At 31.2% G+C, this 27,976-nt stretch overlaps 1 protein-coding gene and 1 long non-coding RNA gene across 3 annotated transcripts; one reads left to right on the top strand and one right to left on the bottom strand.

Moving 5' to 3' along the window:
* Window positions 1-362: 362 nt before the first annotated feature.
* Window positions 363-27,848, bottom strand: LOC139503054 (fatty acid desaturase 2-like). Of its 2 annotated transcripts, none has more exons than XM_071292728.1 (13): window positions 27,703-27,848; window positions 23,562-23,789; window positions 18,889-19,029; window positions 18,474-18,620; window positions 17,462-17,563; window positions 10,456-10,515; window positions 9,215-9,280; window positions 7,058-7,118; window positions 4,515-4,591; window positions 3,564-3,661; window positions 2,513-2,689; window positions 1,551-1,676; window positions 363-627 (listed from the first exon to the last, which is right to left on the bottom strand). In XM_071292728.1, the coding sequence occupies exons 2-13, from the start codon at window positions 23,745-23,747 to the stop codon at window positions 567-569; spliced, it is 1,302 nt and encodes a 433-aa protein (XP_071148829.1). In that variant the 5' UTR covers window positions 23,748-23,789; window positions 27,703-27,848; the 3' UTR covers window positions 363-566. The 2 variants fall into 2 exon arrangements, with proteins under 2 accessions (XP_071148829.1, XP_071148828.1); XM_071292727.1 differs by lacking the exon at window positions 17,462-17,563 and adding an exon at window positions 15,489-15,590 and having other exon boundaries at window positions 364-627.
* Window positions 5,466-6,551, top strand: LOC139503055 (uncharacterized). The gene is made up of 2 exons (XR_011659015.1): window positions 5,466-5,761; window positions 6,166-6,551. It is a non-coding gene; the product is annotated as an uncharacterized lncRNA (long non-coding RNA).
* Window positions 27,849-27,976: the final 128 nt, after the last annotated feature.

The following is a 27,976-nucleotide window of genomic DNA, read 5'->3' as shown; positions in this document are numbered from 1 at the left end:
AATTGTGGATCTTGCAGTCACTAAAACTACAGAAAAAAAATGTTTCTAAATCTTGAAATGAAAATATTATTTTGGCTCACATATAATCATTAAAGGGGAAATAATTTGTTGACAATTGTGAAACAAATTAACATAAAAACTGTGAATCAAACTGTTTACAGTGAAATCCTTAGTACCATGTTCTATTACAAAGTATAGTGAAATCCTTAGTACCATGTTCTATTACAAAGTATAGTGAAATCCTTAGTACAATGTTCTATTACAAAGTATAGTGAAATCCTTAGTACCATGTTCTATTACAAAGTATAGTGAAATCCTTAGTACAATGTTCTATTACAAAGTATAGTGAAATCCTTAGTACCATGTTCTATTACAAAGTATAATTGTTTACAGTGAAATCCTTAGTACAATGTTTTATTACAAAGTATAATGCTCAAGTGTGTATAAAAAATCAATAGAAAAATAAAATTTATTTTGATCTGAGTAGCACTACTGATATTTGTCATGGTGGGACTACAGTGGCATTACAGTGGCATCACAGTCCTTCCCAGTCTATAAATAGATCATTAAGACAGGTGGTATTGATGGTAGGCAGCACTCCATATCTCCCCAGAATGCTTCAGACTCCTGAAAAGGAAAATTAAATATTTCATATATGTTCCAGACCGTATGAGTATTTGGACAGTAGGCCTGGACCGTATGCATACTTTTTCAAAATACTCATACAGTCAGACCGTATGCGTACGGTCTGACTAATATTAGGAAGTTGGTTAAGTTAATTAGATACAAATATGCATATAACAGATCAACATAACTTAACTCTCAAATTGATATAAAAAAGTTCAATGGTAATTGAAATAAAAACATTATATATTATAACTATTTCAAAAATTCACGCTAATTAAATTTGTTAATCTCTTGTATTTAGGATGTGGATCAGTAATTATACATTAATTGAATTATGATCACTGAAATTGAAGATGTCGTAAGTAAACATAATGTGGGAGGACAATTATTTTTTTTTGTACATTTATTAGGCCATTAGCTTTCTCGTTTGAATTGTTTAACAATTGTCATTTCAGGGCCTATTATAGTTGACTATGTGGTATGGGCTTTACTCATTGATGAAGGCCGTTCAGTGACCTTCAGTTGTTCATTTCTGTCCTCTTGTGAAGAGTTGTGATTGGCAATAATACCACATATTTTTTTTATATTTAGAATTCTGGGAAATAGCTGTTAAAAGACCAATGCAGATCTACAATTATCTAAAAAGTATTCATCTACTATAGGTCATTTTTTTTTTTTTTTTTTTTTTTTTTTTTTTTTTCTAACTTTAAAATCAGCTAAAATGTTCCCTGTTGAAAATTTACATATATATACTGTAAGGTTTTTGACCACATACTATATTTCCAAATTCTGTATGCATATTGTATATATATATATATATAACTTACTTGATAATATCAATATTCTGTATGCATATTGTATATATATAACTTACTTGATAATATCAATATTCTGTATGCATATTGTATATATATATAACTTACTTGATAATATCAGCAAAAGACTGATAGAGAGATTTGACTTCATGAGGTATACCATGTTTCTTACATAGGGACTGAACTAGTGGTTGGATCTTGTATAGATTGTGTCTTGGCATGGTTGGGAACAAACTGAAAGAAAATAATCACAAATCAATAAGAGGCTGTAAAATTTTACAGATTTTCTTGGGCAGTTGGAAGTTCTGTTTTTTATAAAAGGTTGGGTCTTTCAAAATTTAAAACATTCGTTTACCATGCTTGTTTTCTAGAAATAGGTTTATTGATTGATTGATGGTGGCTCACTGTCAAGTGGAAATATTTCATGCATTTAGAAAATTGCAAAGATTTATGACTTGACTATGAGGTGATTTATTTCCACAATTTTCTAACAATTAAATTTGATGTATCTATATAAGAAAAGATCCTATTTAAACCTGCTGTATTTGTTTGCACCTGTCCTATAGTCAGGAACCTGTTGTTCAGTGGTTGTTGTTTGTTAATGTGGTTCATAGTTGTTTCTCTCATCTCATTTTTTATTAAGATAAGTTGGTTGGTCGACCTGTTTGAATGGTTTTACAGGAGTTATTTTGGGGCTCTTTATAGCTTGTTGTTCGGTGTGAGCAAAGGTGCCAAGTTGGAGGCTGTATATTGACCTATAATGGTTTACTTTTACTATACATGATATATGTGACTTGGATGGAGAGTTGTCTCATTGGCACTCAAATCACATCTTCTTATATCTATGTTCACAACAATTAATTTCCCTCTTATCGTTTTATTGCAAAAGTCTATTTGAATCACATATATTTTCATCTTGAAGTAGACAAGAAAAGAACAATTATTCTCTCAATAAGATGGAAGGAAGCAGGACAAACAATGACTAAATGTTTTTGTAGTCATTATTTCCTCTCTTTTAACACATGAACCTTTACACATCTGTAAAAAAAACCATAAAAGAAGTCACTTACTGGTGCTCTATCTGGAAGTTCAGGTGACCAGTAAACCAGTCATTGAAGAAGGATTTCTCAACATCACAAGTGGCAGCCATCTGTAACTTTAGCCATGGTTTCTGGTCGTCATGGTCAATATTCATAGGGATATGGTTAGATTGAGCAACCCAAACAAACCAAGTGGATTCAATTATCCTAAAATTATATTGACATGGTGTTAAGTCTGATATAAAAGTTACAAATGGACAACATTCAACGATTTAAAAAATGTGTTGATTTGCTGTGTATATCATTTTCTCCCAAAATATTATAATTACACCATTTTCCCAATCATAATTTGTTTTCTCCATTTGTTATACAAAGTTCATATTTTTCTTCTTCTTCTGTTCAATTATTTGATAGATGTGTATTTACCAGAGAAGACATTACTTAGTTGTTAAACTTGTGCCTCATCTGCTTACCGTAGATACTCGCCTATTAGTCGATCCGACTATAAGTCGGATGCCCTTTTTAGCTTCAAATTCTGAGGATTTAGTCTTGACCCTCGTATAAGTCGGACAAAATTTGGACATTTTTTTTGCAGCTGACAGTTACTGAACGCCGATAAAACCAATGCAAATCAAGGAATTATATTCATTTTCTGCATGAATGTTTGTTTGGTTTGAATTTAGTTGATGTTGATTATGATAATTTATATAGCTTTTAATAATAAAGATGTATTTATTCCTGTTGTTTTGTTCACTGTTTGATTACAGATTAGCCATGTGTTGTTTACGTAATGCATCAATGATTTTGTAGGGTATGACTAACAACCTATTATTTGAGAAAAGCGAACATAAACCAATATGAACCTGTAAAACTTGTGCCTCATCTGCTTATATATAAAAAAGAAGATGTGGTATGATTGCCAATGAGATAACTATCCACAAAAGACCAAAATGACACAGACATTAACAACTATAGGTCACCGTACGGCCTTCAACAATGAGCAAAGCCCATACCGCATAGTCAGCTATAAAAGGTGTAGATTGGGTATCATTTATTGGCTACAATATTTATAGTAACTTACCTGAAAGCTTCATAATAGAAAAATGTCCATCCCCATCCAACCAAAGGTACCAAGAAGAAACAGAATCGGAAGAAGTATGAGCCCATAATAATAACGTCCTGTAAATAAAAAATTTTATTGTGGTAACACAAGAAAAAACATGAAGAAGCATAGTCATAATAAAAATATTCTGTAAATAAATATCAGAACTCTTACTACAATTGTTATACTTATAGCTTCAACTCGATATGATGTTTTTTTTTATTAAATGGCTTTTTATTTGTGTCGGTGAGTTAACATTGAAATTTAAAAAACTCAGAAAATATATTTCATTCTTGTTGATCTTCTAAATTTTTAAGCCATGATCAACGTATGTATAATATTTTTAATAATTTTCTTGTTATTTAAATATTGTGTAGGAAATCTCCAACTGCCAACATGGTTTAATACAAAACTGTGTCAATGTCTGAGGAACAAAAATTAAATATCTTTGCCATGGGTCTTTGAATCTTATGGTAATTCAAGACTTTTTTGATACAGTCAATAATTTTATGTGTTTACTGTAAACATGGAAACATTCTGGGGAAAAAAGACAGTCATTAGGCATATTATATTTTTATCAGCAAACATGGAAATAGACTCATCTGGTTTCTGAATCAGATTTGGTGTTGAATCTTAATATATTTTCTGTTATGCAGTCATTTGTTAAAGTTATTTTGTCAATTATATTTTAACCAAGTTTTACACAATACTTGTGGTCAAGTTTGGCAATTACCCATCAGTTAAACAAAAAGAACATCTCTGTCAGAATAATACCATAAAATATAATTTGCTAATTTTCAATGAAAAACAATTTTATAAGGTTGATTCTCCAGAAATTAAAGGACAGTGGAAATATAGTAAGATTTTTCTTGTGAATTGATGCCATAAAAATTGGTGACTTTATCCAATCAAAATAAGTTTAATACTCACTATCCAAAGCTTTCTGGTGTAAACATGTCTAAACAACATAAACTGGAAATACAGAGGAAACAGCAAAGGGGGGATAACTGTAAAAGATAAATATAATTATTCAACATTTTGATTTGTTTTAAATTATTTTTTTACTATTCCGTGTGATTCATACCCATAGTCAGATGGTTCGGACAAACCCCCCTTGAAAACAAATAAGCACTGTTAAAGTCAACGTTCTGTTAGAATTGTGACTGTTAAAGTCGAGTTAGTGAGTCCAAATAACCCCCCTTGGAAATTCCTGGCTAATAATTCAATTAGCCTGTGATTGCTAATATCAGTGTAATAAATGAGAAATGTTGACTTCCAAAAACTAAGTCCATTTATCAATGAAATACCCAAAAAAAATTATAACAGTTTTCTTCTGATGTACTTCCTTGAAATTACTATTTCCAAGTTTCATAACATTCCAAAAAAGTTTGTCAAAGTTATTGATGTTTAAAAAAATGTGTTCTAAGACTGAAGTGTAGGCAAATGTTTACTGCTAAACAATTTGCTTTTCCTTGCTTTGTAAACTCATATATTTTTTAATTTATGTAATTGAGTATGTAAATAGCTTGCAATAATATACGTTTGAGTTTATCAGTAACTTGCTCTATATCATAAAGTATATTCCAATAAAATACTTTTGAGTAACTTGCTAAATATCCTTGAGTATTTGATTTGCTTGCTATAAATAACTCGATTTACAGAGTAGTTTGCTCTAAATCACTAAATTTTATGAGTATTTTCTTCTATTATACTTGGGTTTAAGAGTAACTTGCACTTAATATACTTGAGTATATGAGTAATGTGCTTTATATCCATAAGTTTGAGTATATGAGTAATATGCTTTTATCCTGATAAATAAGTAAGTAACTTACTCTGACTGGCAGGCTTAAGGTGGTACCTAACACTACAGGGAGATAAGTTATATTTATAGCATAGTATTCCGAGTTAGACAAATAAACTTTCGAACGCGTAGCGTGAGAAGTTTATTTGGCTAACGAGGAAGGCGTTGCTATAAATGATTTGTGACATGAATGACACGCCCATGACAGTCCGTGCAGAAAAAAAATCACGTTTGGAGAGAAAATTTAACAAACCGCATGATTCTGAAGGAAGCGATGATGGCAGACGCATTCTCTCTACCCATAGAGTCTCTACCAGATTGGCTTGAAATTGAACATGAACATAGCGATGATTTCACAATTTTGGTTCTCTCTCAGGTGTGTATTATTTTTTTTAAATTGAAATAGAATGATTTACGCTTATTGTCATGTAATTGTTGAGACACGGACCCCCCTTTTTTGCCAAAATGTTAAAAAGAAATGTTTTAATTTTTCCATATGTACAATTTACTACAATATTAAACTTATACCAAGTCTTAAAAAATCATAACCAGTCGATAATAATACCTTTTCTACTATCTACACGATCCCCAAGCGAAAATATTTGTTTTTACCTTGGACTTCAAAAAGGGGGGTCCATGTTCAAAATGCATGTGCTTTTAATCGGGAATCTAAATTTTTACTGTGATGTGATGTCATTTATATGCCCCATTATATTGGACCTTTATTTTTGGAAATATAATTATTTTATTCTCTTAAAACGATTTTTTACTGTTTTGCAGGTTCTTCAAGAAGTCGAGGAAGACATGTCGTTAGCCAACGCGTCGTCAACAATAGAAGAATATTAGACTGTCGCAAATTCATCCAAATATGGAACCATTTTATAACATGAGTGTTTCTCAAGCTGTGGATTATTACCACTTGGAAACATTTGACCTAGGAGATTTACTTTAAGCTCTGCATTTGAACAAATTTCATTTCAATATGTTATGTTCAATTTTGGGTTTTTTATGTTCAAAAGTACAAGGAAATTTGTATATTTTTTCGGTTCTATCTTGAAATTGATGCGTAGACGTTACATTTTTTGGTGGTCTGTCTGGCGGAGAAAACCTACACATATTTAAAGATTTGTATTTTATTATAAGAATTCAAATAAAATTGACATTTGTGTGTGTGCTTTTTTTGTAGGCGTAATCTTTTCATAAGGAGGCGGAGCTTACTCATGCAATATTGGTTAAAGTGTTGTTGGTTATTTCATGGCAGTTTTCCCATTGAGTTATATAGGCCCATGTGACCTTTCATGCAATATTATTTGGTTGCTTCAATTTAGAGCATACATTTTGGTACATGCTTGTCGTCTCTGTGTTATTCCATAAAAAGATCAAAGGAAAAAAGAAGATTCATGTTACAACTCTTTAAAGTCAGCTAAACGTTTTAATTACCTTGTGTTATAAAAGGAATATTAAGTTTCTTAATAATTAAAATTGGTGTATGTCAAACTGCTATATGACCAGTGTAATTTTTCTGACAAAACGGTTGATTCAAAATTTTTGAAATTTTTATATTTTTGTTAAAAGGTCAAAGTAAATACTTTGACAAAATTTTATGAAAATTAAATGAGCCAAATTAATTTTTAGTGAAAGTGTTGGGTACCACCTTAACTAGAATACTTACAGAATGGAAAATACTTGTGTTGCTGATTATAAGGAAATGATGATTTCCCGGATTTGGCCACCTGAAAAAAAAAACCACAATACATTAAAAACAAATGAAAAAAAACTCATAACAAAGTTTTTAAAACTTTGATTACGGATTTTAAAGCTGTAGAAAAGAAAAGCAGAAAACATTGATTATTTTGTTGTCGTAATTACTATTACTTAAACACCGCTGAATTTGGTAAGTTAATAATAGTTATCAAAGGTACCAGGATTATAATTTAGTACGCCAGACGTGCGTTTCGTCTACATAAGACTCATCAGTGACGCTCATATCAAAATATTTTTAAAGCCAAACAAGCAGACATGGGGTAATTGAAATATGTAATTGTAATTGACTGTAATTAATTACAATTTATCATGTAATTGAATGTAATGTGTAATTGAGCATTTTTTCAATTACATGTAATTGAATGTAATTAATTACATAGCCAAAATTGCCTGTAATTGACAATTACTTTTCAATTACAAGTCAATAACATTTGAAATTTTGGATCAAAAGATTAAATCTTGTGTTTTCTCAAAAAATTATTAAAAGCAATAATCTTAACAAATGTTGTAAGCTGACAAAGAAAAGCCTTCACAGTATACTTTCTGTATTAACACAACCATGGTAGATTCTTCATTTTGTATTGAATGATAAAAAAAATGTAGACACATGCCATAATTTTAAAAGAAACCACTAGGAAGTCACTGTCTTGACCTTAATTAGTAGATTTAGATAGATATTTTAAGACATTGATTTAACATAATTAACTTTATTCAAGGACTTAAATAACCAATAAATATAACCTCTGGCTATTTGTTTTATTACAAACTATATAATGACTGTTTTTATAACAGTTATGTTAAACAGATATAAGGCTAATTAGAGAGAGATAAATATACCCCTAGGGCCTATAGGTACATGTTTAAATTCTTGAAGGGATAATGCATATGACAAAATCTCACTTGCAAAATTTGTTCACTATATATATGAATGTTGAAAGAAAACATTTTATCAGATTTAAAAATGAGCTCCAAGAGTGTACTGGAACATTTTACTGTTCCTGATATATATGCTTAAATAAGTTATATGACACAATACAAAAATGTATATACTAGTTGAACACTGTCTAATTGTTATAACTATAGAGCAATGTATAATACTTATGTACATATCATAGAATAAATGCATGTTTTCAATGTTTTATCTTAAATTTCCTTTCAAATGTAATTGAAGTAATTAATTACATTTGCCAAGTAATTGGAATGTAATTAATTACATTGGTAAAAAAAGTCAAATGTAATGTGTAATTTAATTGAAGATTTTGTAATTGTAATTGAATGTAATTAATTACTTTCAAATGTAATTGACCCCATGTCTGCAAACAAGTACAAAGTTGAAGAGCATTGAGGATCTAAAATTCCAAAAAGTTGTGCCAAATACGGCTAAGGTAATCTATGCCTGGGATACAAAAATCCTTAGTTTTGTTTGTTGTTGTTTCAATAAACAAGAATATAAAAAGGATGAGTACAAATTAAATTATGTGATCAAAATCAAACTTTAACTGAATTCATTTCAATGGCACAGAAGTTGTTACAGTGGCAAAGTGGTATAAGTAGTTCTACTACTGGAATCAATAGTCAGTCAACACTGAGGTTTTGTGTTCGACCTCTGTTGTTGGGTGCACTTGACTCCAATCTTAGTCAACACTGAGGTATTGTGTTTGACCCCTGTTGTTGGGTACACTTGACTCCAATCTTAGTCAACACTGAGGTTTTGTGTTCGACCTTTGTTGTTGGGTACACTTGACTCCAATCTTAGTCAACACTGAGGTTTTGTGTTCAAACCCTGTTGTTGGGTACACTTGACTCCAATCTTACTCAACACTGAGGTTTTGTGTTCAACCCCTGTTGTTGGGTACACTTGACTCCAATCTTAGTCAACACTGAGGTTTTGTGTTCGACCCCTGTTGTTGGGTGCACTTGACTCCAATCTTAGTCAACCGTGAGGTTGTGAGTTCAACCCCTGTTGTTGGGTGCACTTGACTCCAATCTTAATGGACTAGGATTGTTAGTTGTCCTATTGTAGGTCGGTGGCATTAAAACACAGAAAACCTAACATTAATCATACCTCCACTGGCATGACATCTCCTACAACAAATAGTTGTTCCACTCTTACATCAGGGTCTTTATCCAACTGAAAAATAGTATAAAATAATTAACATAGTTGTTTAGTCATCATGGTAATACAAAACAAGTTTTTCTGTTTGACTTTATATTCAGAATTTTCTATTCAGAATTTTCTATTCAGAATTTTCTATTCAGAATTTTCCATTCAGAATTTTCTCAGTTTGCATTTGAACTACAAACTGTTATAACAGAACTATGTCTAGCCTTTTGAAGTTTTGATAGTGCAAATGTTGAAGTTAACATAGCAATACTTTAACATGTAAGTTATGCAAATATTCAAAGTTGATGGACCATGACTGAAGGTACATGGCTGAACAATCTCCATGGAAATGAGATGTGCCAATGTTAATACAACTGCATACCAAATACCATTGACTTTTTATAAGTCATTCCCTTTAATCAAACCTAAACACAAACATTAACTTGTAAACTATGTAAAAGTTTCAAAGTCTATGAACCATGGTGGGGCTTTATAATCTCTATGGAAATATTTTTTATTTTTTACAAATTGTGACTTTGATGGAGAGTTGTCTCATTGACACTCATATCACATCTTCTTATATCTAATATGGGGACAAAGTCCCCAATTACTGTAGAAAAATCAATAAAAAAAAAAAAATCAAAAATTTCAGGAAAATTTCCTGAATTTTTCATTCTACTAATGAACTCAAAATGGTTAACTTTTTTTTCAGATCTACTTCCTTTTCCGGTCTGCATCTGCGCACAAATGTTTTCCGGTCGCTCTTGTTTGCATGAGACTTTGAATAAAATGTATATTTATCAACATATCAACAAATATAGGAAGGAATTCAACACCCAATCATTTTTAATAATTGTTTGATATGAAAAACGTTACCTGATAACAGCGTTTCTTTGTTTACATTGAATATGACGTCATAACTTAAATAACGTCACAACTGAATCCCTAACAACAGAACCAATATCGGAACGTTACGGTATTTCCGTTTCTTTTATCACGATGATTGAATTAGAAAAAAAATTAATACAGACTTCGTCCCCATTTACAGGTAATGACTGCCTCATATTAACTATATGTAGTGAGATTAAATGAGTTCTGTGCTCAAACTTAACATGTGATACATTCTATTGCAGAACTACTTTCTATAGAGGAGCATATAAATAAGAACTGGAACTGCCTGGATGTTTATATATATTACTTACCACATTAGGTTTGGCATGATGCTGGTAATGCATGTGGTTCCACCAATCAGGTGAGGCTCCCTGCAGGAGAATTTGTGTTAAATAATCAATATTATTAAAATTGGATATATATGCATAAGAAATATTTGGGGCAAAATAATAATGACACTATGCCTTACTATAATGAGCAAATATATCAATCAAAAGAATGTTTTATAATAAGTTAACAATTATGACTTTTTGAAAGTACTGAAGAAAAGTGTGATGAATATTTAAACACTATATGAAAGCAGAAAGTAAATATGAGACATATTCGATAGGTGCTCACCAGTAAATAGCCATCACTATTAAGAATATGATCAAATATGAAGTCATTTTGTTAAATAGAACCTGAGAAAAGTGTGATGGAAGTATTTCTTGGACACAAAGACTAGTAATAAACTAGAGTTAAGGTATAACATATCTATGAGCTGTGTCAAATAGAAATCAACCTTCTACAAGGTCATGTATACATACATGTACAGTGAAACCTGGCTAAACCGAATCCTGCTTAAACCGAAAACCTGTATAAACCAAACATGTTCTTAAGCACCGTCATATCAAATTGTATGCGTTGTGAACCTGATAAAACCAAACATCGGCCAAAACTGAACACAATCTTAAGATCCGAAGAGGTTCGGTTTAAACAGGTTTCACTGTATATGAATTTGATTGATTTTGGAACAATCAAATAAGAAATACAAGAAATATAGTGGTTTGTTTTGTAGATCTTCTTATAACTGCCAAATTTTCAGAATTTGTCAACCCAAAATAGGTTAACAGATGTATTGATATTCATTTGCATAAGGTCGATTTCTATCCAACGCACCTCATATTATATCATTTAACTATATTAAAGGTGAATAAACAGCTGCGCCATGAGCGCATGATACGCCCGATGTCTTGTGTGGAAGTTTTATGCAATAATCATAAATAGTTTCTGAGAAAGTTTTAAGCAATAACCATATATTGTTTTTGAGACACAGCGGGGACATGTGAAATCCCCAACCCTGTTTTTTTTTCCAAAAAACTAAATTTCACTAAAATAAAATTTTGAATCAAAACCAAAAAGTATACAGATCTTTAGATTAATATAACAAAGAAGTGTGTAAAGTTTTAAGCAATAATCAAAAATTATTTTTGAGATACGGCGCGACATGTAAAAACAAACAGCTGCGCCATGAGCGCATGATACGCCCGACGTCTTGTGTGGAAGTTTTTATGCAATAATCATAAATAGTTCCACAGAAAGTTTTAAGCAATAACCATATATTGTTTTTGAGACACGGCGGGACATGTGAAACCCCCAACCCTGTTTTTTTTTAACAAAAAACTAAATATCAATAAAATAAAATTTTGAATCAAAACCAAAAAGTATACAGATCTTGAGATTAATATAACAAAGAAGTGTGTAAAGTTTTAAGCAATAATCATAAATTATTTTTGAGATACGGCGCAACATGTAAAACAAGAGTGCACACGCTGAAATGTCTCGCCTTCTATACAAATCATTGATATTATGTTGATAGTCCTAAGTATAAAGCTAAGCTTTAATACAACTGTCACATAAACTTAACATTAACCAAGATAACTAAACAAAGACCAATGAACCTTAAAAATGAGGTCATGGTCAGATGAACCATGCCAGGCCAACATGTACAGCTAACAATGCTTCTATACAACATATATAGTTGACCTATTACTTCTAGTTTAAGCAAAATAGACCAAAACACAAAAACTTAACACTGTGCAATGAACCGTGAAAATGAGGTCACGGTCAAATAAAACCTGCGCGACTGACATAAAGATCATAAAATATTTCCATACACCAAATATAGATGACCTATGGCATATAGTTTTAGATAAAAAGACCAAAACTCAAAAACTTAACTTTGACCACTGAACCATGAAAATGAGGTCAAGGTCACATGACATCTGCCCGCTAGATAGGTACACCTTACAATCATTCCATACAACAAATATAGTAGACCTATTGCATATAGTATGAGAAAAACAGACCAAAACACAAAAATTTAACTATAACCACTGAACCATGAAAATGAGGTCAAGGTCAGATGACACCTGCCAGTTGGACATGTACACCTTACAGTCCTTCCATACACCGAATATACTAGCCCTATTGCTTGTAGTATCTGAGATATGGACTTGACCACCAAAACTTAACCTTGTTCACTGATCCATGAAATGAGGTTGAGGTCAAGTGAAAACTGTCTGACAGACATGAGGACCTTTCAAGGTACGCACATATCAAATATAGTTATCCTATTACTTATTATAAGAGAGAATTCAACATTACAAAAAATCTGAACTTTTTTTTCAAGTGGTCACTGAACCATGAAAATGAGGTCAAAGACATTGGACATGTGACTGACGGAAACTTCGTAACATGAGGCATCTATATACAAAGTATGAAGCATCCAGGTCTTCCACCTTCTAAAATATATAGCTTTTAAGAAGTTAGCTAACACCGCCGCCGTAGCCGCCGCCGCCGGATCACTATCCCTATGTCGAGCTTTCTGCAACAAAAGTTGCAGGCTCGACAAAAAACCTCCCCTGTTTAACAAAATACTCAATAACTCCAAAATAAAGTTTTGAATCATCACCAAAAAGTATACAGATCTTAAGATTAATATAACAAAGAAGTGTGTTAAGTTTTAAGCAAAAATTATAAATTGTTTTTGAGATATGGCACAACATGTAAAAAAAACCTCCCCCTTTTTTACAAAATACTCAATAACTCAAAAATGAAATTTTGAATCATCACCAAAAAGTATACAGATCTTCAGATTAATATAACAAAGACATGTGTAAAGTTTTAAGCAATAATCATAAATCGTTTTTGAGATATGGTGTGACATGTAAAAAAACCCTCCCCCTTTTTTACAAAATACTAAATAACTCAAAAATAAAATTTTGAATCATCACCAAAAAGTATACAGATATTAAGATTAATATAACTTAGAAGTGTGTAAAGTTTTAAGCAATAATCATAAATTATTTTTGAGATACGGCGTGACATGTAAAAAAAACCTCCCCTGTTTAACAAAATACTCAATAACTCTAAAATAAAGTTTTGAATGGTCACCTAAAAGTATACAGATCTTTAGATTAATATAACAAAGAAGTGTGTAAAGTTTTAAGCAATAATTATTAATTGTTTTTGAGATATGGCACAACATGTAAAAAAAAACCTCCCCCTTTTTTACAAAATACTCAATAACTCAAGAATGAAATTTTGATTCATCACCAAAAAGTATACAGATCTTCAGATTAATATAACAAAGACATGTGTAAAGTTTTAAGCAATAATAATAAATCGTTTTTGAGATATGGTGCGACATGTAAAAAAATCCACCCCCTTTTTTACAAAATACTAAATAACTCAAAAATAAAATTTTGAATCATCACCAAAAAGTATACAGATATTAAGATTAATATAACTAAGAAGTGTTTAAAGTTTTAAGCCATAATTAAGAATCGTTTTTGAGATACGGTGCGACATGTGAAAAAAAACACACCCCTGTTTTAGTTACAAAGTGCCGTAACTCAAAAAGTTTTAATCTTATTTTCACCAAAAACTATACAGATCACTTGACCATCATAAGAAACAACTATGTTAAGTTTTATGAAATTTGGATAAGTCATTCTCAAGTTACGGTGCGACATGTTTACGCCGGACAGACAGACAAACGGACGGACGGACGGACACCGGACATTTGTATACCATAATACGTCCCGTCAAAATTTTGACGGGCGTATAAAAAAACTCCCCTGTTTAACAAAATACTCAATAACTCCAAAATAAAGTTTTGAATCATCACCAAACAGTATACAGATCTTAAGATTAATATAACAAAGAAGTGTGTAAAGTTTTAAAGCAATAATCATAAATGGTTTTTGAGATACGGCACAACATGTAAAAAAAACCTCCCCCTTTTTTTACAAAATACTCAATAACTCAAAAATGAAATTTTGAATCATCACCAAAAAGTATACAGATCTTCAGATTGATATGGTGCGACATGTAAAAAACCCCTCCCCTTTTTTTACAAAATACTCAATAACTCAAAAATAAAATTTTGAATCATCACTAAAAAGTATACAGATATTAAGATTAATATAACTAAGAAGTGTTTAAAGTTTTAAGCCATAATTAAGAATCGTTTTTGAGATACGGTGCGACATGTGAAAAAAACACACCCCTGTTTTAGTTACAAAGTGCCGTAACTCAAAAAGTTTTAATCTTATTTTCACCAAAAAGTATGCAGAACATTTGACCATTATAAGAAACAACTATGGTAAGTTTCATGAAATTTGGATAAGTCGTTCTCAAGTTACGGTGCGACATGTTTACGCCGGACAGACAGACAGACGGACACCGGACATTTGTAAACCATAATACGTCCCGTCAAAATTTTGACGGGCGTATAAAAATAAAGATTAACATACACATAACCATAATTTGCTATTTTTTTTATACAACTAAAACAAATAACAATAGTTGTGATAGTGGAAAACAACAATGAAACATGCAATAGATAATGATATTCATCCTCAATGTGTCTAACTGAAAAAATGTAGCAACTGATAGTGTGACATCTAATATTGGCTACTTTTTTATATTCAGGTTATTTTTTGAATTGCTGCTCAGAAAGGTCACCAGCGATCTGGTTTTTTTTTAAACTTTGATAGACAGTTGGTTATAGCCTAAAAATAGTTCATAATTTAATTTGTTCAGACACAAAAAAAAAAATCATGTTTTTGATCTTATTTCATTGTGTACCAATCACAACATTTATAGATATGCTTTTCAAAGTCCCTGAAATGGATAATTCAGCTGCATACTTATTAATGTATAGATTTTTTTAAATTTGTTTAATCACTCTAATTTTGTCAACTGACAATAAAAACTTTGTTCCTTACTTTAAACACAACATCAAAATTTAATTAGTTTTTTTTTTTTTTTTAACAATGTATCTATGTGCGGATTATACCTTTAAGAATCCTAGTACAAAATAATGAAAAAAATGGTCCCACTTTGTGTTGTGAAAGACAGACAAATGACCAAAATCATGCTGTAGCCAACCGCCTTGAGCCTGAAAAAATAAGACCCTTATATAAACAAAAACATTAAATACAACAGGTTGGGTTAGAGCATACAATTTACCATAGACAGTACATTGCCAAATATATCAAACCGCTACCAAAATCTGAAGATAAAATTTGATCTATTAAACATGGATTTTACATGAATTTCAACAGACGCCAATCACAATTGAAAATTGTTTATGAAAAATACTGCTATCATTAAACTGTATGCTCCAATTGTGTACAAAATAAAATATAACAAAAATATAATAAAACGTATGAACTATGAACTATGAGATAAAAATACACCTCAGTTTTAACATTATAATCAGAGAATTTTTCAGCTCTGGTACTACACCATTCATTTGTGATTAAGGCTGTGTCATTAATTTTATTAATTTCAGTACCATTTTTCATTATATATTTATAACTGGACATCATATATAATTACGAGGGTAAAAAGCAATTTAAGAATTACCGTAGAATTTTGTTTCAGCTCGATTTTTTATGAGACAAAGTCAAATTTAGGCCTCTTTCCTGAGAAGAGCTAAGTGGTTATAAATATTAAAGGAGACAAACATTGTGAAAATCAAACACAAATGTCAGTTTTCAATTGATTATGGAAAAACAGGGCTAACAGCTGGGAACTGGTCTGTCATTATACTGTATCAAATTTCTATCATTTCAATCAGGGTATTTTTCTTCTTCTCTTCTGTTTCAAAAGATAATCTTAAAATGTTTAAAACAGAGACAAATATACAATTCATGCATAACACAACAGTTCATACAATTTACAATAAAAACTTGTGTGTTGAAATGAAAAAAAATCAGTTTAATGACTAAATAAACTCAAAATTTTCTAAAAACAAAAAACGAGTGCTTAAAATTTCGAATAATATACAAATAAATTCAATAATGATTATTTTTAAAATTTCTTAAACCACTTCTGACCTAACAACAACAGAAACCTCTCAATCCACTTTAGGAGTAAAATGCCATCAAGTAGCCAGGACTACAATCACTATGACTACATGGAATAGTCTGCAGTCCATGTTTGATATTTTTCTAACTTTCTGTGGATTCATCATTATTTTTGGGACCAATTTTCTCTGTTTTCTTGGTATAGGTAAAACTTTAATTTTACTGTTCAACAAATAACAAACCAACAGTAGGTTTGTACAGATTTTTGAAAAACAATTTAATCAAATATTCAAGAAAAACACTTACACAATTAATTAAAATTCAAATATAACTCATTAAAACTTTCAACATTCCTAACTCCAACCAAACCTTTTTTACTAATTGATTTGGTGTACACACATTTAATCATTTAACAATTATGAATCTGCTACCAATAAAAATTTCAGAAAGGACCAGCTTGATTGTTACAAAATCCAGAATTTAAAACAAACTTTACTGATCTGAGATAAATAAAAATTAAAATGCAAAACTGAGGTCTATTTCTACATCCAAGAAGAGTTATCTCCTCATTGTAGGGAAGTCTGCTAGAGCTGAGGTTATTTTAGTAGTGCTTAACACTTTTTTGTGCTTACATTTTCCAAAAAAGTAAATTTTCATCAATATCACACTATCTAAACAGTGATGTTTAAACAGGTTGTTTAATAATATCAAATTAAAAAAAACACATTTTGGTATAAACTAAATTTTCTAAGCTAAAAAAATCTGAGTTATTATACAGGTATAATTGATAAATCTGGTTAATAACTCAATTTTATTTGCTTTTTGTTCAATTTAATGCTAGAAGTCTTATTTTGAATTATAATTTCAGTATCAAAACTAGCCTAACCTCTCCCTGCAATGTTATTCCTAAACAAAGGGAAGTAACTCACTAAAAATTATACTAACAACAATTTTGTACCTTGAGAAATCCCATTGTAAAATAATGTAAGACATGATTCAGTCTGGTGCTACGGAACACAGACAAATGTCCAAAGTCGTGCTGTAGCCAAGCTGTTTGTGCCTTCAAAAACATGTCAATATTTCCATTATTTTAAATAAGATAATTTTCAAGTTTCTCGTACTCTCTCCTGCTCCGATGTTTGTAGTTCAAACATAATAAATAAATTCATTATCACTGAACCAGTATATATTTGTTTAGGGGCCAGCTGAAGGACGCCTCCGCGTGCGAGAATTTCACGTTGCATTGAAGACCTGTTGGTGACCTTCTGCTGTTGTGTGCTCTATGGTTGGGTTGTTGTCTCTTTGGCACATTCCCCATTTCCATTCTCAATTTCAATTTCATATTTTATTTTTAATTAATTTTTTTTTTTAATTCCCAGCATTTTAAGGTGGTACCTAACACTACAGGGAGATAACTCTGTAAAATCAGCTAAACATTTTAATTAGATTGTGTTGTTAAGGGAATATCAAGCTTCTCAATGATCAAAATAAGTGTTTGTCAAACTGCAAAATAACCAGTGTAATTTTTCTGATACAACAGTTGGTTCAATTTTTTTTATATTTTTATATTTATTTTAAAAGGTCAAAGTAAACACTTTGTCAAAATTTATGAAAATTAAACGAGCCAAATTAATTTTAGTGAAAGTGTTGGGTACCACCTTAAGTAAAATCTGATTTCTTATAATCAAGTGTGAATATCGTTTTTGTCCTCAGAATAGGTTGCCATATTATGAAATAATTATGAAATCGGCTGGGAAATTATAAACAGATGTTTTGGTTAGATTTTAGATTATCAGTCTGCTTTTGATTTACATGTATATGTGCAAATAATGTAGGAATTTGCAAACAAACTTTATTAATAATAATGATCTTCAAATTTTTGATAATCTGTTATATTTCAATTACCGGTATATTCTATAATTATAACAACACTAATCAAACATCATATAACATATAAAGTACAATTTTACCTGTGATATCCCATAAAACGCTAAAGAAATCAGGAATGGCGCCCATCCTACTCCAAAATATATAAGTGTAAAAGCTGCTAAAAGTTCTAATACCATTATATGGCCTAAGTACAAACCAAAATATGTATAGCTTGGCTTAAATAAACCCTGAAATTGAAAAAGAGAAAACAGTTTTACCATTAAATGGTGTATAAGTACATGTATACTGGTAAACCAAAATATGAAAGCTTGCCGTTAACAAAACACTTTATGCCCTGTTGCATACCACAGGGGTATGAAAATAAAAGCCACTCCAATTAATTGTCAGATTTGAAAACAATGCCTTCTACTCACTTTGACAGGGATTGAAAAAGAAACTGAAAATATCAATGACCACCATGTATAACATAAATCTTAATGTAGATTAAATATTTACCATTTGTTCAGCTGTTGATCGTAACTTCCTAAAATCTTCATCTATAGTTCTATTCTGGGTATCTTTAACAGAACCTACATGTAATGGCTTTAAATATTTCTTCACACTGGGTAGATCATTGTGGAAAGCTGTAAACGCATCCTGTAACAAAAGAAACAGTAAAAAAATCAGATAGCTTTATATATGTAGGACTCTAAAGTGTGATGGGGACGCTTAAGTACGATGGTCTATAAGCTAAAGTGCAATGCATCTATACACTAAAGTCAGATGGTCCAAGAAAATATCTACATTAGAAATGCAGTTGGATTATGACGTGATCAGTCGTTTATACAAACCAAAATGTACATGCCGTAAGATAAATTAAGAATATCTAATCAACATATATTTTTAAACTAAATGTCTATGACATTATTTTAAACCTTACTGTGATTTGTCGGCTGAAGCAACTGCAGGTTTTTTTAGTGCTGAAAGAAAGATCTGTGTCCTGCACCCGACCTGGCATTTTACTATATAAATACAAAATAGAATACGCATAGGTTTCCTGTGTCTTGTTTCTATTTGAAGTGAGCAGATCCAATTATATCATTGTATACTTTGCAATTTATTTTGCGGTCCCTGTTAAAATATTGTCGATTTTATTGAAAATTAAACGTTTAACAAGTGATAAATTGTCGGCTAAAACATAGTTTGTACATTGAAGGAAAAAATAACATGTATTTGTACTCGTTACAAAGAGGGAGAAAGCTTGGCGAATATTGCATTTTTCTTGCATTCAGATTAAAGATTGTACAAATAGAATCTAAACATTACTTATTCCGACATATTGTATTTGTAGTTTACAATGATGACTGTAAAAAAGGGGGTAGAATATTGATAAATATTGATGAACTGTGTGAACAGCAAGCTACGCCAATTATCCAAATATTTCTAAATACGCCTGAATTTTTAAAAAGTGATTTAACAGGAAATACAGTATTTTGTCACACTGGCTAAATTATTTTTTTAAATAATTATTATGTGGTTGGTATTCTATAAACAATCACTTGATCCTACAATACAGTCCAGTATATTATAAAGCCTACATGTATCACATTTGTTATAGGCCTAGCTATCCTAGCATAATAACTTTTGCAAAAAAAATATTTTTAAAAATCCATGTACTTTAACGGTTAATAATCCCTCAAACCCTACTCTATTGGTGCATTGCACTTTAGTGTGATATACCATCGTACTTTAGCAAACAAACAACAATCGCACTTTAGAGTACCATCGCACTTTAGAGTCCTAAATATTTATTACACATTCTATAACATTAAATAAAGAAATGCTGCTTGCTAGGTAATTTCTTATTCAGAGATTTCATTCAAAGCAGACACCTTAAGCTTGTTACATTTTTGTACTTTTAGTAACTGAAAATTCAGAAAATATTATGAGATTTTAATTAACGCGACTAATTCAACGTTATCTGGATCCTATCGCGATAATAAGAAGTCGCATTACCGGGTAAGATATCTGTATAAATTGGTATGTTTGTTTAGGAGATTTTCTTTCTTATACAGACATATTATAGTAATAGCAATTATTAATTGTTACTGAATCCTGAATACCTAAGACACAGTACCATCCAGACACCGTCTTAGCAAGTACATTTTGTAAATTTAATTAACAAAGTCAAGATTTAATCTTTACTTTAGTGGTAACAAGAATGTGTCCTCAGTACACGAATGCCCCACTCGCACTATCATTTTCCATGTTCAGTGGACCGTGAAATTGGGGTAAAAACTCTAATTTGGCATTAAAATTAGAAAGATCATATCATAGGGGACATGTGTACTAAGTTTGAAGTCGATTGGACTTAAACTTCATCAAAAACTACCTTGACCAAAAACTTTAACCTGAAGCGGGACAGACGGACGGACGAACGGACGGACGGACAAATGGACGGACGGACGAACGAACGGACAGACGGACGGACGGACGGACGCACAGACCAGAAAACATAATGCCCCTCTACTATCGTAGGTGGGGCATAATAAAAATATTGAGTGAAAGTTTCTGTACATTAAGAAATTGAATTATGATCTAGCTATTTGGGTTCTGATTAGAATCATACCACATCTCCTTATTTCTATAATTTTATGTATGCTAATAATGTAGCATCTTTATCATTTCATAGTTCAGCCTTGAATCAATCTAATTAAAATTAAATCTTTCACTCGCATTTTTAAATGCTTGGTCGCCACATGAATGAGTGAGAGATTTAATTTTAATTAGATTGGCCTTGAATTATACACAGATGAAATACTCCTTGTATAATTAATTTTATATAAAATAATAAGTTTCAACATGTTGAACTCTTTAAAGTTCATATAACAGTTTATAATATCTTATATAAACAACAAATCAATGTTATTAAAACTCAATACAGGATAAGTGGGGAAAACTTGTATCGATCTTGTTTTACCATATACAACATTGTACAATGAAAAAATTTAATAGCCAATTTTGATCAAGCATGACTAGGTCAAACTTTCCAGTTCATATACACCTAGCTGCCAAAACTGTGACTGATGTACAGAAAACCTCTTAGTACATGTACTAGGGATTTAAAGATATTTTTTGAATTTCAAAATCAATAATTGTATTATTTTTATTCTTAAACATAAAATCTGCAAGACACCCTTGGTCATTAAAGAAATTTTACTCACTTAGCCTTACAAGCCATAAAATGATTTATTTGGCCTGTAGGTTAAAAAAAATCATGAAGACTGCATATTTCAATGTTTCAAAACTTGAAAGCCCAAAAACTTGGACATAAAGTCATTTCTACTGGACTACTATAAATAGGAGATATTTTTTTTCAGTTATGAAAGAAATCAGCAAGAAATTAAGAAATTAATTCAAAATAAGTTAACCTATTATTAAGATTAAAAAAAAACAAGATTTTCCGCATTCCAATGTACATAATATATAAATTGATATCAAAATTCAGATTTTATTCCTTCAGTAGATAATAACACATCAACAATGTATTGGTGTATCTTGACAACCCTAGTATTTACTTATCATGCTTATTGAGTCATGACAAAATGATCAATATATAAACAAGGGTTATTATGCAATTACAAAATCACAAATCTTTTGGATTGAGAAAAAAATCTATTTATCCCTAATGTTTGCACACACTGACTTTTCTATGTCATCCTGAACATGGAGTATTTCAAATATTACATATCAAATCTCTTATGCCAAAGTGTTCTACTTTTCTTCAATACCTATGAATATTTAAAATAAGATTATTGATTTTTTTCTTTCTGTTGTATTCTAGTTTTTGAACTTATATTTTCTAAATCACAAAAATTAAATTTACAGATTAACAAAAACGTTTAGAAAACTGTATCGTTACATGACCATGTTTATATAATCATGATAATACATGCAATAGTCTGAATGAGTTTCAATTGAAATTCTGACATACATGAATTATTTTAACATTGCACGACGTGAAGACAATAATGCATTGGCAGATCCAGAGGGTTAATGTTATACATACCCTTTTTTTTTGGACGATCAATGCATTTGAATGGGAGCATATAGTTGGAACCCCCCATTTTACTCTGGGTTGGGAACCCCCCTTTTTAAAATTGCTGGATTCACCGCTGTTATCAATAATCATTTACTGTTATAAATTCAAAATCTTAAATTATAATTATATTAGAATAGTGAATAAACTTACATAAATTTTCTAAAGCAATCAATTTCAAAAATTTAAAGGGAAAAATACTTTAAGTTCATGAACATTCCAGTACATGTACATGATGTACCAGTATACACATTTTCTAACTTTGAATTAAAAATTGAGTATGATTTTTTTTTTTTGGTAATAGGTTTCATAATGAACCTATATCTGTCCTTCGAAAAATAATAAATACAAAATAAAAATTGTCAGAGTTTGACTACATTTTTTTCCCTTTTAAAGTCAAATGATTTTGAAGAATTCCACAAATACAAATGTCAACATGCATGGTGCATCATATATAGCTCAGCATGTTGGCCTATAGCTAGTACAAAGCAGGGTGTAGATTACATTAACATGTACTCATCTTGGTATGACATTAAGCACCAATTCATCATTCATCATTCTCATCATCAGATATTAGCAGCAATAGCCACATCTTTAACCACGTTTAGCAGCGTGGTTTAGTATGGTCTTTAAAAAGATAAAACAAGGCTGAAATCTGACAAGACAGGGGAATTTCACTATAGTATAACACCTTATGAGTTCTTATTTAGAAACAACTAACATCTATGCCTTTTCCTTTTGTTGCGACTTGCACCCTTATATACATTTTTGTACAATTATCACTTTACTAACCGTGGCATCTTGTCCACTATAATGACTGATGACCTTAGTGCCACCATTATGTACAATTTATTACTTTACTCACTGTGGCATCTTGTCCACTATAACATGTATAATGACTGATGACCTTAGTGCCACCCTTATGTACAAGTATCACTTTACTCACCGTGGCATCTTGTCCACTATAATGACTGATGACCTTAGTGCCACCCTTATGCACAATTACCACTTTACTCACCGTGGTGTCTTGTCCACTATATTGACTGATGACCTTAGTGCCACCCTTATGTATAATTATCACTTTACTCACCGTGGCATCTTGTCCACTATAATGACTGATGACCTTAGTGCCACCTGGATGTTTTCTGGCCCAGTTAGTGATGTTATAGACCTCCCCCTGTATAACCATCCACCTATCTTCCCTCTTGTCATGTTTAGCTATTTCATCCCACGTATAAACTGTCTTTTGCTGTTCTTGCTTGCCACCTTTCCCCATCTCTAACCTGATTTTTATATGTTTCTATCAAAAGTATAGCAGCTGAAATAATAGAAAACAAATCTATATTGTATGGACAACAAACAAGATAATGATTGGTGTGTGATCATGAATTCCGAGCTGAAACTTTTTTTTTTTATATATTAATGTACAGGATTACCTGTAACAACAAATACAAATATAAGGACACCTTTTGTATCAGTTGATTTGCTTGGGGTCATAAACTTGTCATCAGGTAAAATTTTGAAAAAAACATTTTTCTACACTTAATGAAATTGATTGGAAATCATTTCATCATAAATTTAGAAAATTGTATCATATTTGCAGTCTGCACCATTAGCCACTAGTCTGATTCCCAAAACTAAATGTACATGATGTAGTAAACGTTGATTAAGTCTAGTGAAAATTTTCAAAATTATATAGGAACAAGTTTTGATATTTAGTTTCTGGACTAGATGATGAAATTTATTTTGGCACAGACTGTAATTGGCCAAAATGGAAAGAGCTAGCCAAATCACTGGTCTATTGGACAAGTACATTGCAGCTTTTACTTACATTTTGTATATGACAATCAGAGAAATGTTAAGGTGGTACCTAACACTACAGGGAGATAACTCTGTAAAGTCAGCTAAACATTTTAATTACGTTGTGTTGTAAAGGAAATATTAAGCTTCTCAATGATCAAAATTGGTGTTTGTCAAACTGCTAGATTAATTTTTCTGACAAAACATTGGTTCAAAATTTTTGAAAATTTTATATTTTTGTTACAGTGACTTGACTGTGTTAGTGTTGCTATCCGACTATTGCAACTCATTCCAAAATTTGACCAAATTGCAATTTGTTTTATAAAACCAAACTGTTCAACTGGTCAAAAATGTGAATAAACTGCTGTAGAAAATCACAGTCAATATGTGAAAGTGCAAAGTGGTTAAATAAAAACATACTTACATGCAACCCTACAAGACTTTAACTCCACATTACTGTTGATGTGAAAATTTAGTCTATCAGTTTGTATAGATATTTTATAGTAATTTTCATGCTAATGCATGGTAATGACTATAATATATCTATACAAACTGTTAGACTGATTTTGTCACATCAACATCAAAGTGGAGTTAAAGTCTTATAGGATTGTAAGTATATTTTATTTTATCACCTTGCACTTTCACAATTTGACTGAACAGTTTGTTCAAAATTCTGACCAGTTTGGTTTTATAAAACAAATTGCAATTTGGTCAGAATTTTGAATGAGTTGCAATAGTCGGATAGCAACACTAACAGTCAAGCCACTGTAAAGGGTCAAAGTAAATGTAAATGCATTGTTAAAATTTTATGAAAAATAAACGAGCCGAATTAATTTTAGTGAAAGTGTTGGGTACCACCTTAAGTCTTCTTGTCTTGTCTTTGTCATTTTTCAAAAGTAACAAAAACATCTGACATACACATATACATACTAAGATATACATGATATAGGAAGATACAGTATAAGGGCCAATGAGACAACTCAACATGTACTTTTTACTGGTCAGTTTTCAGAGAACTATTACCTAAAAGACTAGGTTATCCTCACCTACATAGTAATTTGTGTGAAGACCATGATAGCTGGATTAGATACAAATGTAACAAGATGAACAACATAATAAATGTAGGAATATTTACATTGTGCAGCTAATTTATATTTCATAACATTAAATGAACCTGACATCCCGTAACATTAAGTGAACCTAGCTAACATCCCGTAACATTAAGTGTACCTAGCTAACATCCCGTAACATTAAGTGAACCCATCATAGACCAGATTTGAAGATTAAATGTACTTTTAGATACTGATTGATATATTTTATCTAACTCTGTACACATATATAATCTATATGACCATGTCATTATGACCTTCCGTATAATAAAGTAAGCTGTGTTACTGTATGTTTTTTCTAGTATTTATCAGGATCAGATCAAAAGACCCATTCACACTAAGAATTTTTCTAAAATAATGCTGAATACTTAAATTGATGAACTTATCCTGAGACTTTTTTAAAATGTAGTAATGATGCATATAAGTTGTCTTACATATACATGAAATAGGTACAAGACTTATCCAATTTTTTTTTCTTCTAGTACATGCTCATGATAATATTCCATTTAAAACAGTAAAATAACTAGTATTCATAGACATAAGACAACTATCAAATTCACACAGTTTCCCAATCCAGGATTTTTAGGGGCCCCAACCTAAACAGAGTTTAGAGAGGAACAGATAAAAAGTCCACATTAACATGATTAAGGTTTAAAGGCACTATTATGTCCAAATTTTATGAAAATTAAACGAGCCAAATTAATTTTAGTCAAGATGTTAGGTACCACCTTAAATCAAATACACTGTATTGCTATTTGTCTGGCATGATTGGACATCACAAACGTTACTGCAAAATTTTGTAGAAAAAAACAACGCCATAATCATAGGCAAACCCAGTGGGCCTGGCCCCCACCTTTTGTGGCCAAAAAATTTGTTTGATCATGCTGATAGGGAAGCACTGAAGCAAGACTGGATCGGGCCCCCTTAGATCAATCAGCCCCCCCCCCCCCCCCTCACTCTTATTAAAAGTTCTGGAACCGCCACTGACAATGGAAAAGTGATTGTCGTATGATGTCAAAAGTTCAAGTGGGACAGATTTCCAAACAGTGATACAGTGTATTGAGATTGGTGTATATAATTTGTACATGTAGATGGGTATCGGGATCGTTCGCCCTGATTACATGTTCGCCCTAGGTTCGTTCGCACTGAGTTTGTTCGCCCTTGTAATTCGTTCGCCCTATTTTCATTTATGATATGTATATGTTAATACATTAATGAAATATATATTTATATATATTAAAATTTATGTATATCTATTAACAGTTAAATACAGCATATTAATTAAATAAAATTCTTGGCTGCATTGTTACACTTTATTTTATAATCATGATAATTACTTTTAATTACTGTTGATTGAATTTTTATTGCTGTTTAGGTATGATTTGAAATCTTTGATATCACTGATTGGTATATGAATTGCCTTTGATGGATTAATAATGAAAATAACATTTTTCTCAAATAAAATAGTCAGCTTGGATGGGTAAAAACACTGATGTACAAATTGTTAGGCATGAACTTATAACCTAGTAGCAGCTAGCTGTAGACAACATAATACATCGTAAATATTCGGCGAAATTGTACACCGACTTCAACATATTTAATTAAATACACACAACACAACACTATACTAAAAAATAAAAATCGTAAATATTCGGCAAAATTGTAGACTGACTTCAACATATTCATGATATTCAATTAAATACACACAACACAACACTATAATAAAAAATAAAAATCAGGGCGAACAGGTATCAGGGCGAATGGTCTCAGGGCGAATGGTCTCAGGGCGAAACGAAACTAGGGCGAACTGTAATTAGGGCGAACCGAAATCAGGGCGGACAGACCCGGATTCATGTAGATGTACTATTTGACTATATGTGCAAAACAATATTTTGGGACCTTTAAAATACTGTTTTTTACCATGTTGATCTTCTATTTATGTTAATTATCATAATTCTTTGACAACATTTGGCAGAAGCTCCATATTAGCCTCATGTCTGACATTATCTGTACAAATATGACTACGGTTTCTATGCAAACCATCACATCAGAAACATAAGATGATAAGTCATTGCATACTGTCAGTCATTTTTTTTGTCACATTAAGGACAATTCATATACCTTGACATATCTTTAAAACTAAGTGTAACAAAATCAACGACTTAAAAAGCATACCAACAAACTTCAAAGCTATTTGCTTCGCTGAATCTTCATAATCATAATTACAGTGAGTTGCACCCTTTGACAGCAATGGAATTTTCGCGATATCTGTTTCTACAAATAAAATTTAATGAGTTTCACGTAAAGTTTGTCTGAACTTACCTTTTATAATATTATAATGTGTTGTAAAATTTCACAACAATTATTATGTTTGGCCAAATCAGATTATACAACTTGGTTTCCACGCACGGTCTATTTTATAACCAGCCGGTCGGCAACCGGAAGACAGGAATTAAGGTGAAGGTCTATCTAATAACGAAACACAGTAAAATTGTGTGTCACCAAGGACGTGCGCTTGGGCGTGTTATTAAAATATTGGCTCAATATCATTATCTTATTGAGCCTTGAGGTCGGATAACTTAGCAAAAATAAGATA

This window comes from Mytilus edulis, chromosome 14, assembly GCF_963676685.1.
Source record: "Mytilus edulis chromosome 14, xbMytEdul2.2, whole genome shotgun sequence".
NCBI lineage: Eukaryota > Metazoa > Mollusca > Bivalvia > Mytilida > Mytilidae > Mytilus > Mytilus edulis.
Note: the sequence above shows the minus strand (reverse complement) of the source record. Positions and strands in the feature narration are given on the sequence as shown.

What these genes read in the sequence shown, in the direction of transcription:
- LOC139503054 (XM_071292728.1), bottom strand. Translation starts at nt 23,747, where the DNA reads ATGGGGAAAGGTGGCAAGCAAGAACAGCAAAAGACAGTTTATACGTGG. An exon ending in ATAGTGGACAAGATGCCACG is followed by an intron (nt 19,030 to 23,561) that starts GTGAGTAAAGTG and finishes CTTTTGTTACAG; the next exon opens with GATGCGTTTACAGCTTTCCA. An exon ending in ACACAAGTATTTTCCATTCT is followed by an intron (nt 4,592 to 7,057) that starts GTAAGTATTCTA and finishes TATCTTTTACAG; the next exon opens with TTATCCCCCCTTTGCTGTTT.